The sequence below is a fragment of the Protopterus annectens genome, chromosome 8.part0 (assembly GCF_019279795.1).
Source record: "Protopterus annectens isolate FY-2018-M chromosome 8.part0, PAN1.0, whole genome shotgun sequence".
In the NCBI taxonomy this organism is placed as follows: Eukaryota; Metazoa; Chordata; order Ceratodontiformes; family Protopteridae; genus Protopterus; species Protopterus annectens.
The window spans coordinates 1,667,524,682-1,667,539,885 of record NC_056741.1 but is presented as its reverse complement, the minus strand read 5'-3'; the positions used below and the strand labels follow the sequence as shown (position 1 = coordinate 1,667,539,885).

The window sequence follows — 15,204 nt, the reverse complement described above, 5'->3', positions numbered from 1 at the left end:
GATTGACTTATCAGGAGTAACTCCACACTTCTGACTGCCACACTTACTCTACTGGATAATATCACTGATCAGGAGAAACTCCATGCCTGTCACTGCCATACTCACTGTACAGGATAATAGCACTGATGGGAATCAATACACACCAGTCACTGCCACACTCACTGTATGTAATAATACCACTGATCGGGAATAACTGCACGGATGTCACTGCAACAGTCACTGTAGAGGATAATAGCACTGTTTGTGAACTGATGCATGTCGGTCACTGACACACTGATCAGGAATAAATGCATGCTTGCAACTGCTTCACTTACTGTACAGGATAATAGCACTTATCTAAAAAACTGCAGATCCAACTACACTCACTGTACATGACAATAGTTCTGATCAGGAATAATTGTATGCATGTCACTGCCACATTCACTGTACAAGATAATATCACTGATCAGGTGAAACATAATGCCTCTGACTGCACACTCACTGTACAGGATGATATCACTGATTAAGAGAAACTCCACACCTGTCCCTGCCATACTCACTGTACAGGATAATAGCACTGATCAGGAATAATTGCATTCATGTCACTGCTGTATTGGTGGAATGCTTATCCCAGTGGATGATTTTTAGGTTCAGCCTGGAATTAAAAATATAAATTCCCTACCTAAATTTAAAAGGTCTATCAAAAGTCATCTAAACAACAAATAGCTATGCCCCTGCTCCACACCAGACGTAACTCCAGTCCCATGCCTATACTAATGCAACTCTTGCCTTAATACATAGTCTCTTGACTCACCTGCATAAACTTGTACTCCACAACAAAAGAATAAGAGTATATTTGTGTTAGTTTGCATGGTTTATTGTTGTTTATAAATCTATTGATAACAGTATTCTCAGTGTTCTCAACTAGATACTCTTAGTGGACCTAGTTGAAATATGTTTTTAAGCATTGTCTGTATGTCTTGTAAATTGTTTCTTTGAAGCTTTTCTCCTTGGGCCTCCACTGAAAATGGACATGCATCCGGATGAACTATCCCGGTTAACAAATGTAAAATAAATAAATAAAGCTATATGAATCTCCAAGTAATCAAAGTAGTAAATCCTCAGGGAATACAGTAATAACAAGAACTGTTACAAAACACTAACGATGAAAGCCTTACTGTTATTAAAATGTATTTTGCTGTAATAGTAGAAAGGAAAAAATGCAAGAGAGGAGAACAGGGATAATGGAGGAGGAATAGTGCATTATGGGATGGGAAAGGGTAAATGAGGAGGGAGAGAGCGAGCAAAATGGAGGGATAGTCACAGACAGTTGCAACACAGGCAGTTGTTTATAAACTTATTACATAAATTGGACTGAAAGTGTTTTGTATTTAAAGAAACTAGCAAAAAATGTTGTATTAGTTAGGCCTACGCTGAAGTAGTGATTTTTTTTTGTGAAAATATATAACTTAGTCTACATTGTGGTATGTTTTAAGTTTCAACCATTTTACAATAACACTGTTTTCTTCATCACCTAGCTGTGTGGATTGTAAACATCTAAAATGGTTCCTTTCTTCATATTACAGATGATTTAGACACAGGACAGAGACAACATCAGAAACAGCAGGAAACCTTGTCAGACATGCAGATATTGCTTGAGAATGTGACAGCTCTCTCATCATCTTCCGCTGCCTATCTTCGTTGGAAGGTCAGTATACACAAATTCACCTATATGTTTGCATATTATTACTTTGCACAATGTCATCCCTTTATTCTTATGCTGTAATTTATGTTGAAGTCTTGTTAAAAGAAATTAAGGAATGCTGAGTCAGGGACTCTGTTTACCTGGAATATGTCAGGTAAGAGAGGCTCACTAACGTGAGAGCTAAATTTCAAGGTTCCATGGCTATTAAAAGAAAGTTCTCAAAATACTGCCTCACATTTAGAGGAGGAAATTAGTTTTGGGGGTTATATGATGCCTGTGTAATACTACTGTGGGCATACATGTGGGAGTGGAGGGGGGCTGTAGATCACATATTGGATAAAGGCATTGAGAAGGTATAGCTCTAGGCTCCTGAATCAGTATATTTCCTATTGGTACATCAAAGTCACCTCTGCTGGCCATCAGTGGAACAGCTCAAGTGGCTTTTGTATAGCGCACATGCCCACCAGGTATACAAGTATCACAGGTAATGTAATAATACAGGTTACATCACAGAGAAAAGTGGGGGATAATGAAGAGGCCGGAAATAACACTAAGACAGACATAGCATTAAGACATTGGAAAACAAACAGTGTCAATAGCCCATAAGATGACACAAAATAAATGTGGATAAAACAAATAAAACATTCTGGACTAGCAGCCTTTCTCACTGTAAAAGCATATTCTGTGGAATGCTTTTATTTTCAGGGCATAGATTCTGTTAGCATAATTAAAACCAATCTATCATTCTGAGGAAGCAGGATCCTTTTACCCTGTGCCGAGTTTAAAAGAAGATGTGAAACTAAATTTACTCTTTGAAATCTGGAATTTGTTAGATATCAACCCATATTCTCATTCAGATACCAGTTTTAGCAAAAAGTATCATGGTTCACTCACCTGATGGGTTTCTTACAAAACGTTAAACAACAGTTGTTGTAGCTTTGCTAATGCTATCCTGTAGGATTAAGAAATTCCAGGCCAATTCAGATTGTTTGAGGTGATTTCATATTCCAAATACTTATTTTCTGAAACTGTCAGCATGACTTGAACCATAACAGGAGTGGATGTGTATAGAAGAAAGATGCCTTTTTGCTGAAAATAGCCAAGTCCTCTCTCAGCCAGTTAACATAAGCTATGTTTTTCTATAGGTGATATCTATCTCTTCAGGAGTAGAAGGATATATTGTCTTCTACCGTTCTATACTCCCTGCTGGCGTGGACTGGATGGAGTGGATACATCCCAAGGCTAGTGAATACAGTACTGTGGTTCCCACTCTCAAGAGAGGATACAAGTATGAATTTAAGGTGAGGCCCTACATGGGTCAAACCTATGGACCTGAGAGCAATCTCCAACACTTACAGATCCCTGAAGAAGGTACATGTATACTATTTCATTACTTAACAGATTTTTATTGATTGCAATTATGTGTTGAAAACATATATCCTCTTTCCTGAGGCAAATTAGAGTATACTGATTTTATATGAAAAATAAGTGAAGCACTGGAAGAGAACTGTGAGATAAATGTTCACATTCACTTGGTAACTATATAGAGAGTCTTGATTTACATCATATAATATGCACCCTTTAGACTATCAACAGCTGTAAATAAATGGCAGACTGTGGTTTTGTCTCCTTCTTTGGGTCTTGCCTGTAATGGATCCACACGACCATTAAATATATCATTATCTAATAATAAAATTATTATATGTAGTACAAAAATAATAGGACAGCAGAAGCTTGGGTGAGCTATACTCTAACTATACATCATATCCAGATCTATAGCATAGAAATGACTTCTATACATAAAATGAGTAGAAATAATTATTAATGCATATTATAGTAAAGGCGTAAGGCGTATGGAAGAATAATTAATAAGTGCAATATTAAACCAGACTGCAGACATTTAAGGCTCAGGGACATCTCTACTTTACATGTGTGGTGTCCAGGGATCAATCCTGAATTCTGGTCAGTGTCTTTTGTGAGTTCACTTTTTCTATCCCTATCTGCATGTCATCTTTTTCCTAGGTACCCTAGTTTCTCCCAACTCCCAAAAGCTTTCTTACTGATTAGCTATTCTAAAGTGAACTATTCGTATCCATTGTATTTGTCCTTGCTCTTATGGTCAAAGGTCTGAAGACCACTTCACTTACCAGCTTAACAAATGAATAAAATTAAAAATTAAAAAAAAAGTCAAAATGTGTTGGGATCTCTTCCAAGATGAGAAGAAATGGAATGGGCTTGTCAGACAAAAGGAAGCATGGTAACTGGGACTGCAGTTTAGCTATAAAAGAAAGGAAAGCTGTAATATGCTTCAGACCATAACGTGTTTGTTAGAACTAAGTCTGGGTCAGTGACATGGAAGTACTACTTTGATAATCAGACTGCTCAACTGTCTCTATTTTAAATTATTGTCACTATTGTTATGTTGGTATTGTGCCTTTTTTTGCCTTAATGAAGACTTCAGACAAGTGCAAACCACACATTTGTATTTTGTAACCATCTGTTTACTTATTTTTTTAGCCTCAGTAAAGTAGAAGGGGCTCTGTGGAAGTGGAGACTAACTGAGGCATAGTCTTAGGCCATGTGAGGCCTGTTAAAGCCTTTATACACAGTTACGTTTATGGAGGTGCTCTGGGACTTTGGAAGTGAGGCTGTAATTCAAAATCTATATGCCAGATGTCACAACTCATAGCAGAGACAGAATTTGTGGTCTTCAGAATTTAGTATGGAAGAAGCACTATTAGGCATGTTGCCTAGTTTATAATTAGAATGCAGGAGAAAACATGATACTGGCAAAGGGTAGCTTCAGTTGCTGAGTGTTTAGTTGTAATAATGGTGCTAGTCTGAGGTCGGACATAGTCAAAAAATGAAAAGGAGAATGTGTAACAAAGGACCTGTTCAGAAGTATCTACTGAAGCATGGAACATAGTCTTCATCTCCAGACAACCACACAGAGTACAGAATCTTCAGCCATAGAGGGTGAGATGATAGGAGGTACTGCCAGCCATGCCAGGAGAAGTAGGGCAGTGGATGTATGACTTGTGCCAGCACAGCTAGCTGGAATTTTGTAAATATTTTATGTAATTTGTATATCAAGCTGATTTATACAGATGCTTGTGCTAAAAATGTATTTGTGAGGTGTGCTTGTGTTGAATGTATCAACAGTTCACCCTGATGAAATGAAGAGAAATATACATGTATTATGGTAACTGAATTAAATGTGTATGTTTTAATAGAAGACACTGGGCTGAATGGGATTGGAGATGGTAGGTCTGGGAGCTGCAATTATCTGTTAGCGTTTGTAGTGAAGGGGGGAGTGTTAGTAAATGTTTCTGGCTCCCAGGCACTGCCATAAAATCTCTAAATGTGTATTGCCGCAGTCTGCTAAAGCCCTGTTTCAAACTTCAAAAGTAGATATTGTGGGAACCTAGAGTCCGGTGACCAGATCAGGTCATTTTCCAAGTCATCTCAGATACTATATTTTACAATAAGAAATATCAGAGTATAGAGTAGTCTGTTTGGGAAGCCTGACTAGAAAGACCCTCACCCACACCATCTTCCCTTGCTGTAGTAACTAAGGAACAATTAGTTTTTTAGATTTAGTCAGGAATATAGTGAAGCCTAGTTTAGATATTGTTTTTCTTTACTTGTCTGACTCTGTCCATCAATGTTTTTTTCAACATTTCCTGTGATCTGAACTCTGTAGTTTATGTATTTTCATGTTATTTTATTATTTATTATTAAATATAAATACTTTTATTGAGGCTGCTCCCTGCAGAAGGTACTTAACCTTATACTTATATTTATTTGGTGACACTGTGTGGGCCACTCCAGAAGGCCTAGCTATTTGGTCAACTACTACCATTTGTATTGGTGTTAATATTTCACCATATAATTGGATACCCTTTGTAAGAGCCTCATAGTAACTCACGGGGGGCAGTGAATCTAATTTATAGTCTGGGCAAAGCTGGTAGAGCAGTAATATGTGCCAGCCTTTCCCAGGTGTGTGAAAATTAAATTTATTTTATTTATTATTTATTTAACATTTGTTTACAGGGAAGTCCAACTGGGCAAGTATGCCAATTTTTAGTGGAAGCCCGGGGGGGGGGGGGCTCCACATAACAACAACATAACAGTCAGTATTTTAAACAACAGTGAAACAATCAGAGAAATAATAGGAATAAATCACAGAGTAACACATATTATCACAGTTCAAGTTAGCAATAAAGCTAACAGGATCACTTAGTAACAGATATTTTGGCAGTTACACTTAGTAACAAAAAAATCATTCAGTGAAGTAGTGTCTCAGAGATACAATAGCTTAATATATAGTGGAGTAGTGTCTCAGAGATACCTGTCTGGTACTACAAATTGTTATGCTTAATGTTATACTTATAATCACATAGGATCAGTAAACAAATAGATATTGAAAGTGGAGAGTAGGGGGAGAGAGGGTGAGGATGGGAGTAAGTAAGGTATTCAGTAAACATAGAGATATAGTGAAAGTGGAGAATAGAAAGAGAGAGGGTGAGGATGGGAGAAATTAGTTCAGCCTGGTGAGGAGCAGGAGCATAACCAGTTGTCATTTAGGTGGGACTTTGGCAGTTTTTTGAAGTGTGCTAGGTTTGCTGTGTTTGGTATGTTCTGGGGAGTAGAGTTCCATGATTTGCTTATATAGTTAGAATATAGTGAGTCTCCAAAGCTGTTGTTGGATTTTGTAACTTCGAGTAGTAGTTTCTTTGAGGATCATAGAGTCCTGCTATTAAGGTGTGTTTGTACTAGGTCCTGTAGGGATGGAGATTTGTCAGGTAGGTAAACTATGAAATGGGCTGTGGTAAGTTGGTTTAGGGTTAATAGGTTGGGCATTTCTAGCCATTTGAGTTGTTTTAAAGCAAGACAATGATGGGTTCTGTGGGGCAGGCTAGTGGCAAATCTGGCTATCTTTTGGTAGCATGATTTAAGTTTGCTTAAGTCAGATTTTTTGAGGTTAGTAAATATAGGGGAGGCATAGACTAAAGTGGATGGTAGGTGGGTCCTAGCAATAGTTTGTCTGGAAGAGTTTGTTAAGAAAGGTTTTATTCTGTAAAGGGAACCTAATTTAATGTGGGCCTTTTTGATGACATGAGATATATGTTTGTCAAATTTTTACTTATCTAATATCATACCTAGTAGCTTGGTTTCTGAGGTGGGCTGGATTAGAGTGTGATTGGATGAGGTGATTGTAAAGTCATGGTGGGTGGGGGGTTGTTTTGTGGCATTAGTTAGGGAACAGCATTAATGTGGTTTTGTTGAGATTAAAAAGGGTTGGGAGGGTGGCCTAATGGTTAAGGTGTTTGCCTTACAAACTCAAGGTGCAGGGTTTGAATCTCACAGGGGATAACTGGCTAGGCTTAAAATGGCTCACAAGGGCAGTTAGCCTAGTACTAACCTATGAACCTATGAGCTGGTATTTTTCTAAGAAAGGCTCGATGGAAGAATCTTAAAGAGTGTGTGTGTCAGCTACTTGGGGCAGGAACATGAAGCGCTGGTTTCACAGAGAGGGTGCTGGAGGACTTGGGTTGGACATTCAGCTGAGGACCTAACCCTACAGCTGTACAAGTGGGGAATCTAATTGGGGACCTGGAGGGAGACAGATATAGAAACATCCAGACCCTGAGCTGAGTGTGCTCCCTGCATGCTCTTAAGGGAAGTTATGCTTGATGCAGAGAGGTCTGCATCTGGAAATACTGAATGTATCCATTTGTATTCCAAGTGCACATCCTTCTCCAGTGTCAGTGGTGAAGATTCAGGCTCCTTGATTACTGGCCCAGAGTGAGGATGGCATATATTGGTCGCCATCACATATTGGTGGAAATGGTGGACATCACAGAGACCACCATACAGCATACTTAGAAAGTCACTTTAAGTTTCCTTTTCTGGAGACTTGCTGTTCAGTATACACACCAAGATATTCTGAGTTAAGAGCTCTGAAATTGCTGCCCTGATCTTTTTCATTCATTGTTAAAACAGTGACTGACTAAACAGTGTCACATAACCACTTAATTGCGATGAGCATTCTGCACGTGCAATAGGTGATAAGCATTCTGCAGATGTGCTTGGTAATGAGTATACTCTGGGTGGGGAAATTCCTGAGCATTCCAAGAGCATAAGTAATAGATATATTAGTTGATTTATTTATTTAATTTTTATTAACCGAGAAGGTCTGACTGGGCAAGGTTCATTTTCATCAGAGGCCCGGGGGAAAAAAGCTCCATTTACATAAAAAAATAGAACATTGCAACATCACTTATATCCAAAATGGTACATCACAGCAATATAAATATTATACAAAGTGTAGGAAAAAAACATTGTTCAACTAGAAGTGTCTTTTGTAGGCAGAGATGAAAGACAGTACAGAGTATTCAAATTATTAACATTCTACTATTAGTATCTAGTCAGATGGAGAAGTAGTTCCACAAGACAAATAGGACATCACAACAGTATTTGCATCAAAAATGGCACATTACTCCCATACCAATATTATACAAAATGTAGAACAGGCATTTGTTCTACTAGAAGTGTCTAGTGAGAGATGGAAGGCCATACAGACTATTCAGTTTGTGACTATTTACATATGTACATTCTGTTTGTAGTGAAAAACAGGCAGAGATTGCATCATGTATAACTCTACATTGTCAGGGTGTCAAATATTTGAAGAACCATGCTTACTGGACATAAACAAGAGAGGTAGGGATAGTATAGAGGCATTAGAGTTTCGGACTATGCGACACATGAACAAAGCCAGGAGCTTTTGAGTTGGGCCTTAAGGATGTTTTTGAATTGATTGGAATTTGCTGCAGCAGTCACGGGTGTGGGGAGATTATTCCAAATTCTAGCTATAGTGTGTGAGAATAGGGCTTTGCCAGCTGTGTTGTTAGCAGTGGTAATAAGTGGAGTGGTTTGTTGGTGAAGCAGAGTGGGCAATTTGGTGTGTAGTTGGTCAGCAATTGCTTCAGTGTGGGAGTTTTGTCAGGTTGTTTTAGGGTATTGTAGGCCATGACAAGTTGGTGATAGAGTAGTAGCTGTGGAAGTTCAAGCCACTAGAATTTCCTAAGCGGTAGGCAATGATGGGTTCTGAAAGGGGAGAGGAGTTTGTAGCAAACCTAGAAATTATGTTGTAGCAGGACTCGAGTTTGTCCATTTCAGATTTCCTGACATAAGTGGGAATTGGGGCTGCATAGATTAGTGTAGAAAGAAGGTGGGATTGAGCTAGGGTGACTTTAACATGGTCTGTTAGAAAGTTTTTTGTCTATATAAGGAGCCCAATTTTTTGGGCACCTTTTTTATAGTTTGAGAGATGTGGATGTCAAAGTGGAGGTTGTGTATTTCAACACCAAGGAGCTTGGCGTGGACAGAGGGTGAGATGATGGTACTATTATTGGAAGAGATAGAGAAAGGAAGTGGTGAGATTTTTGATTTGTTTGGGGTGAGTAGAAGTAGGTTTGTTAGGATTTAAGATGAGCTGAATATTAGAGATCCACTTTTCTACTGAGGCAAATGATTCCTAGGTGAGCTGCTGTAGGGTGATGAGTGATGAAGCTGAGCAGATTAGGGTGGAATCATCTGCATACTGGATTAGTGAGGCCTGCAGGGTAGAGGTATAAAGGTTGTTGGTAAAGATAGAAAAGAGCAGTGGGCCCAATATGGAGCCTTGGGGAACACCAATGGTGGCTGGGAGTAGGGGTGATAAGACTTCTTGCCACTGGACAGCTTGTTGGCACTCTGAAAGGTAATTTTTAAACCAATTAATAGTGGTAGGGGTGAAGGCTAAAGAGGTTAGAGTATCTATTAATATGGGGTAGGAAAACATGTCAAATGCTTTTGAGACGTCATGGAATATAGCAGATACAAATCTATTGTTATTCCTATGCTGGTTCACTAAGTTTGTGAAGGAGAGAAGGGCTGAGGTTGTACTGTGGTGTGAGTGGAAACTGTGTTGTGTAGGGGAGAGGAGATTGAGTTTAGGAAATGCATGACTTGAGAATGTATGCTTTTCTCTAGTATCTTTGATAAAGCAGACAGGATGGCAATGGGGCGGTAGTTGGAGAAATCATAAGAGGTTCCACCCTTATGAAGGGGAATACTGTAAGAGATTTTCCATAGGCAAGGGATGTATGATTCCTGTATAGAGCAGTTAATAAGGACTGAGACTGGGTAGCATATTGAGTTGGTAGCCATTTTTAGGAAATGTGCTGGTAAACCATCTGCTGCAAGAGTAGTGGGTTTCTGTTTTAGGAGGTGTATCTTTATTGTAGAGGTTTGGACGGGAGAGAAAGTGAGGGGAGAAGAGTTTTTGGGGGCTTTTGGCATGGGTGTATAATTATTTTTGGATAGTTGAGTAGCTAGAGAAGTGATGGATTCAGTAAATTGTTGGTTGAATTTGAAGGCTATCTCACTATCTGTATTTGTGGAGGTTGAGGTGGGAGTAGGTGTGTTGGTTTTACCTGGTTTTAGCAGGGAGTTAATTGCATGCCAGAACCTTTGAGGGTTGTTAGCGCATTTGTTTTGGATGTTTAGGTAGTAGTTCTGTTTATCAAACTTGGTTTGTTGTTTAACCTGGTTTCTAAGATTTTGATAGTTTTGTTTGGAAAGAATTGTGTTGTCTATCTTCCAAATTTTCCAGGCTTTGTCTCTGGATTTGAATAGGGCTCTAGTGGACTTAGTAAGCAGTGGAGTAGAGCGAAGCTTAGCCCTAATTGTTCTGATGGGTGCTATTTGGTCAAGGATCTTAGTGAATGTAGTATTAAAATAGTCTACTGCTTGGTCCAAGTCAAGGGAATATAGTGGTTCCCAGTTGCAGTTTTTTAATGAGTTGTTGATATCTACAGCATTTACTTTGCGATCATTCCTGACTTGTCTAAAGACTGTAGGTTTGGGTAAGTTAATACGTTTTTGTAGGAGGAATGTTGGCAGGTGGTCGCTAAGGCTGTCTGGTAGGCAGCCTGTTTAGTAAACTATCCAGAAGAAAACTACCAATGTCTAATCTAGTATAGATTCTTTTTGGGATTTCTTATCTACTCCAGTAGGTTCTAGAATAAGTTGGGAGAACCCATATAGGTTGATGCAGTTAGTGGGGTTTTTGGAGTTACAGGCTAGCCAATCAGTATTTAGGTCTCCTAGTAGAAGGGTGTATTTTATCCATTGAAGCATTTCCTCAATTATTGCTGAGTTATTTCCTGGGGGTATATATGCACAGAGAATATTGATGCTCTTATTCTTGTTTATTTGTAGCAGGAAACCTATGATTTCAGTGGTATTAAATTTAGGTGGAGAAGTTGGTAGAGGTTGCATAGTAAGTGTATTTTTGTAGGCAAGTGCTACACCTCCTCCTTTCTTTCCTGTTCTATCAAGCCTTAGGATATTATATCCTGGAGGCAGTATATCCTCATTTTGTGTGCTGGGTTTTAACCATGTCTCAGTTATGGTTAGAATGTCAGGGGAGTAGTGGGTTATGAATGCGTGGAATTGAGGAAGTTTATTTGATATACTGCCAACGTTAAGGTTAATGATGAGTAGGTCAGTATTTTGTATGTATGTGGGTAATAATGTTGCTTGGCCCTGGATTTGGGTGAATATCACCAGATGTAAGGAGGCATTTCTTTAATAATAAATTACGTCTGATTGCATGTAATATATCTATGTGTAGTTTGCATGATGTTTTTCTAGTGTTAGGTGGTGGAAGGTACTTGTGTAAATATACTGTTTTGTTATGATCAAATAGAGAGGGGTATATAGGGAAGCATGTGTGGGTTTTTGTAGGTGTGGAGGTGTGTGTTGTATGGTGGGTGTTGTAGGGTAGTGGTATGTGTAAGTGTGGGGATGTGGTGTATGTTAGGATTGTGAGGGTTAGTAGGAGGGATGTAAGAAAGAAGAGTATGTTTTGTGTCATATTGTATTTGTAGGGACCTGCTAAAAAGACTCCAAACTCGACTAAATCAGCAGAAAAACAGATGTAGCCCCACACCACTGCAGAGTCCAGTTCTCGAGACAAAAAGGTTTCAGGACAATCGTTTATTGATCCAAAACACACAGTTCTCCAAACATATAAACACCTTAGTTCAAACAACATACTGCATTTTCGTTCCCAATAGACTTCATCAGAAAAAACCAATGCATCCATTACTATGCCTATATATATACTTATCTATTACCATAATTACATTCAATTAGCATTCATTGTTATACTTAAAGCAGAAATACCAAACACTAAAAACACAATCAAGTTCCTTAATACAGCGTGTACTGCCCATAAATTGCAATTGTTAAAATTGAAAATTAAAAATGTATACATAATTAATATATAAAATACAAGCTTATTTTAATAAATATATGTATTATAAATATATATAATTAATTAAAAACTAAATAATTTATTCATATAATATTTAAAAACATAAATATTTTATTGCTAATGTGGATCAAATGCATATCAAAATAACACTTAGAGATTTCTAGGAATAAATGTTATACTGGAATATAAAATAGAATAGTATGATAAATTAATTTGATTTTTAATTATTGCATTAAAACATAAATAAAACTCTGATTCCACTATTTAGGAGAGACAATTCTAAATTCATGATGTGTGTGTATCCAAAAGCAATACAATGGGGGCCTCTGGTGGCAAAAGCTGGTATATATTTTTTACTATAACTTTGCTGCTCTTAATTTCAATAAGGGTAATATAGTGATATTATCATTTAACCCTGGGTATTTATCAGCATTTAATGCTATTTGCCACCATAATTCCCTATATTCAATTCTGGTTTCCCAGGGTCCCCCCCGGATATCCATTTGTATATGCTCTATAATTAAAAATTTGAATTTATACTCTTTACACACTTTGCTATGTTTATATAAAGCGTTGCTCTCTTTCTTGACAGAAATTTCATAAATATGTTCGTAAATACGTTTTCTCAGAGCTCTTTCAGATTTACCAACATAGAAAGCTTCACATTTTTCACAGAAAGCAAGATATACTATCCCTTGTGTGTCACAATTGAAATATTCTGGGCTATTTACCATTTTGTTTCTACTTGGAATATAATGCCCTTCTCCATTTAATATATAACTACATTGAGCACAACGCCCACATTTGTAAGTACCCTTCTTGTTGTTATTTCTGGTAGTGACCTTTTTCTTGCTCTCCAAAATATTCCCCATATTTCGTGAATTCCTATAAATTATTTTTTTAGGGATATTCGATATACTTTCTATATCAGAAAGTGCCACGAACCTCTCCCATTCCTTAAGGAATATCCTACTTATTCCTCTATTTATACCATTATATTCCAGTACTAATGCTTGTGTGTGCTCTTCAGTCCTTTTATTGTTAATACTCATAGGTCCTACAGGTGGATTAATTATTACTCCGTTTCCCTGTCCTTTGTATATAGGTTGAAATCTATCCTTTCTTCCTTCATTCACTTCCATCCTTATTTGTTCAACAAATTCTTTGGGGTAACCTCTTTCCCTAAACATCCTTTCTAAAAAATCACATTAATTTTTAAAATATTCCTCCAAACTTGTCATGCGGCTACCCCTAACGAATTGTCCCTTAACAATACTTTTTTTACAGTGTTTAGGATGCCCACTAGTATAATGTAGAAAGGAATTGCAATAGGTAGGTTTCCTATATACTTTCGATTGGTAACATCCTTCCACTTTATAAAACTCAATATCCAAATATATCGAACTATAATCTGACACATGATGTGTAAAACTAAGAAAATTAGTGGTGGAGTTCAAATACTCTAAGAAATCAGTTAATTTCTCTCTCCCAGCAGTCCAGAGAATGACTATATCATCCAAAAACCTTCTGTACATAATCCAACATTCTTTATAAATAGAGTTAAGGATGTATTTTTCTTCCCATGATGCTAAAATAAGATTAGCATATGTGGGGGCACAAGCTGCCCCCATAGCCACTCCCTGGATTTGTTGGAAGAACTCGCCTTTAAAATAAATAAAATTATTACTAAGGACCAAGTCCATGAGCCAAAGGCATGCTAATTTGTCATTCCTATTCATACCTTCATATGCAAATATTATATCCTCCAATATATTTTTCCCCTCTTCATGAGGTATGGAGGAAAACAAGTCAACAATATCAATTGTTAGAAATAACATATTTTCATGCCATACACATTTATTTAAATCATTTAATAGCTCCCAGGAATCTTTCAAAATACTTGTTCTTCCAGTTCATATCGGTTTCAATTTGAGATCTACGTATTTGGCCAAAGTCTGGGTTTTAGAGCCTTCAGCTGACACTATAGGTCTTAATGGGGGATCTAAAGGATTCTTGTGGATTTTCGGTATCCCGAAAATAACTGGGATCTTAGGTTTATCTACTTTTAGAAATCCATAATCACTAGGACTAATTAACCCTTCCTGTAGCATATCATATAGAGCTGTATCAATTTTGTGGTAGGCTATGTTAATCTCATTTTTAGAGACTATACTATACCTGTTTTCATTCCACAATTGCATATACATTTTGCTATCATAAAGGATATAGTCCATAAAAATGATCCCCCCTCCCTTGTCAGGCTTCATTACCCTTATTTCTTTGTTATTCTTAATCTCATATAATAGGTCCTTTTCTTTCTTAGTTAAATTACTATGATATTTGTTATTATAACACGACTTCCTGATTTCTTTCTCAACCACTTTTTCTAAATTCTTTATTTGGGGATGTAATGGTGGATTGTATACACTTTTTCTCTTCAGTACATTACAATCCACCCCATTTCCTTTTCTATTATTAATTGTGCTAGGCCACATTACATTAAAATTCACTTTCCTCAAAAATAATTTTATATCGAGAAGACTTTTAGCCATATCTCCATTGCTATTGGGTATAAATTTTAAACCCTTAGAAAAGAGAGTGAAATGCTCTTTCTCCACATTTAAACTACTAAAATTATAAATACTAAAATTGTTCCATGTAAGGCAATGATTATCAATAAGTACATCCATAGTACTACATGGGAGATCCGGGCTGGGGTTTAATAATATTTCCCCCTCCCCCTTCTGCCTCCCCTCCACTGAAAATTTCCATTATACAGACCTTGCTTATTGATTAAGCGTTCAGATCTCCGTAAGGGTGGAAAGGCCTCATCATATTCCCCATTTCTTTCTCCATAGTGTTCTTCTGCTCCATCCTGTTCCATTATTTCCACTTCTTCAATACCATCACTGGGGTCAACATGCAGATTTCCATAAGTTCTATATGGCCCCTGGGGTTTTGGGTAACTATTATCAGTATTATAATCATGTAGATCTCTCCCTAATTTTTTAATCTTTCTTTGTATGAGGTCATTGCACCTCTGTTCAACATTTTTCCTAATATTAAAATACTTAGATTTCTCTTCCTGCACACTAAACAATAAATCTTTATGGATGCATTGGTCCAATATTTCAATATCATTCTGTATACCATCCATTGTTCTCACATTTTCTTTAATAATCAATTTTAACAT

The 15,204-nt window shown here is 37.3% G+C and overlaps 1 protein-coding gene across 4 annotated transcripts in view; it reads left to right on the top strand.

Annotated features, from left to right (window-relative positions):
- The window catches only part of ROBO4 (roundabout guidance receptor 4), a 1,497,877-nt gene that overhangs the window by 760,622 nt on the left and 722,051 nt on the right, over window positions 1–15,204 (top strand). For all 4 annotated transcript variants that reach the window (XM_044081194.1, XM_044081193.1, XM_044081195.1 and 1 more), the window contains 2 exons: window positions 1,566–1,687; window positions 2,830–3,055. In XM_044081194.1, coding sequence (XP_043937129.1) covers window positions 1,566–1,687; window positions 2,830–3,055 — 348 coding nt within the window. The remainder of the gene's footprint in view (window positions 1–1,565; window positions 1,688–2,829; window positions 3,056–15,204) is intronic.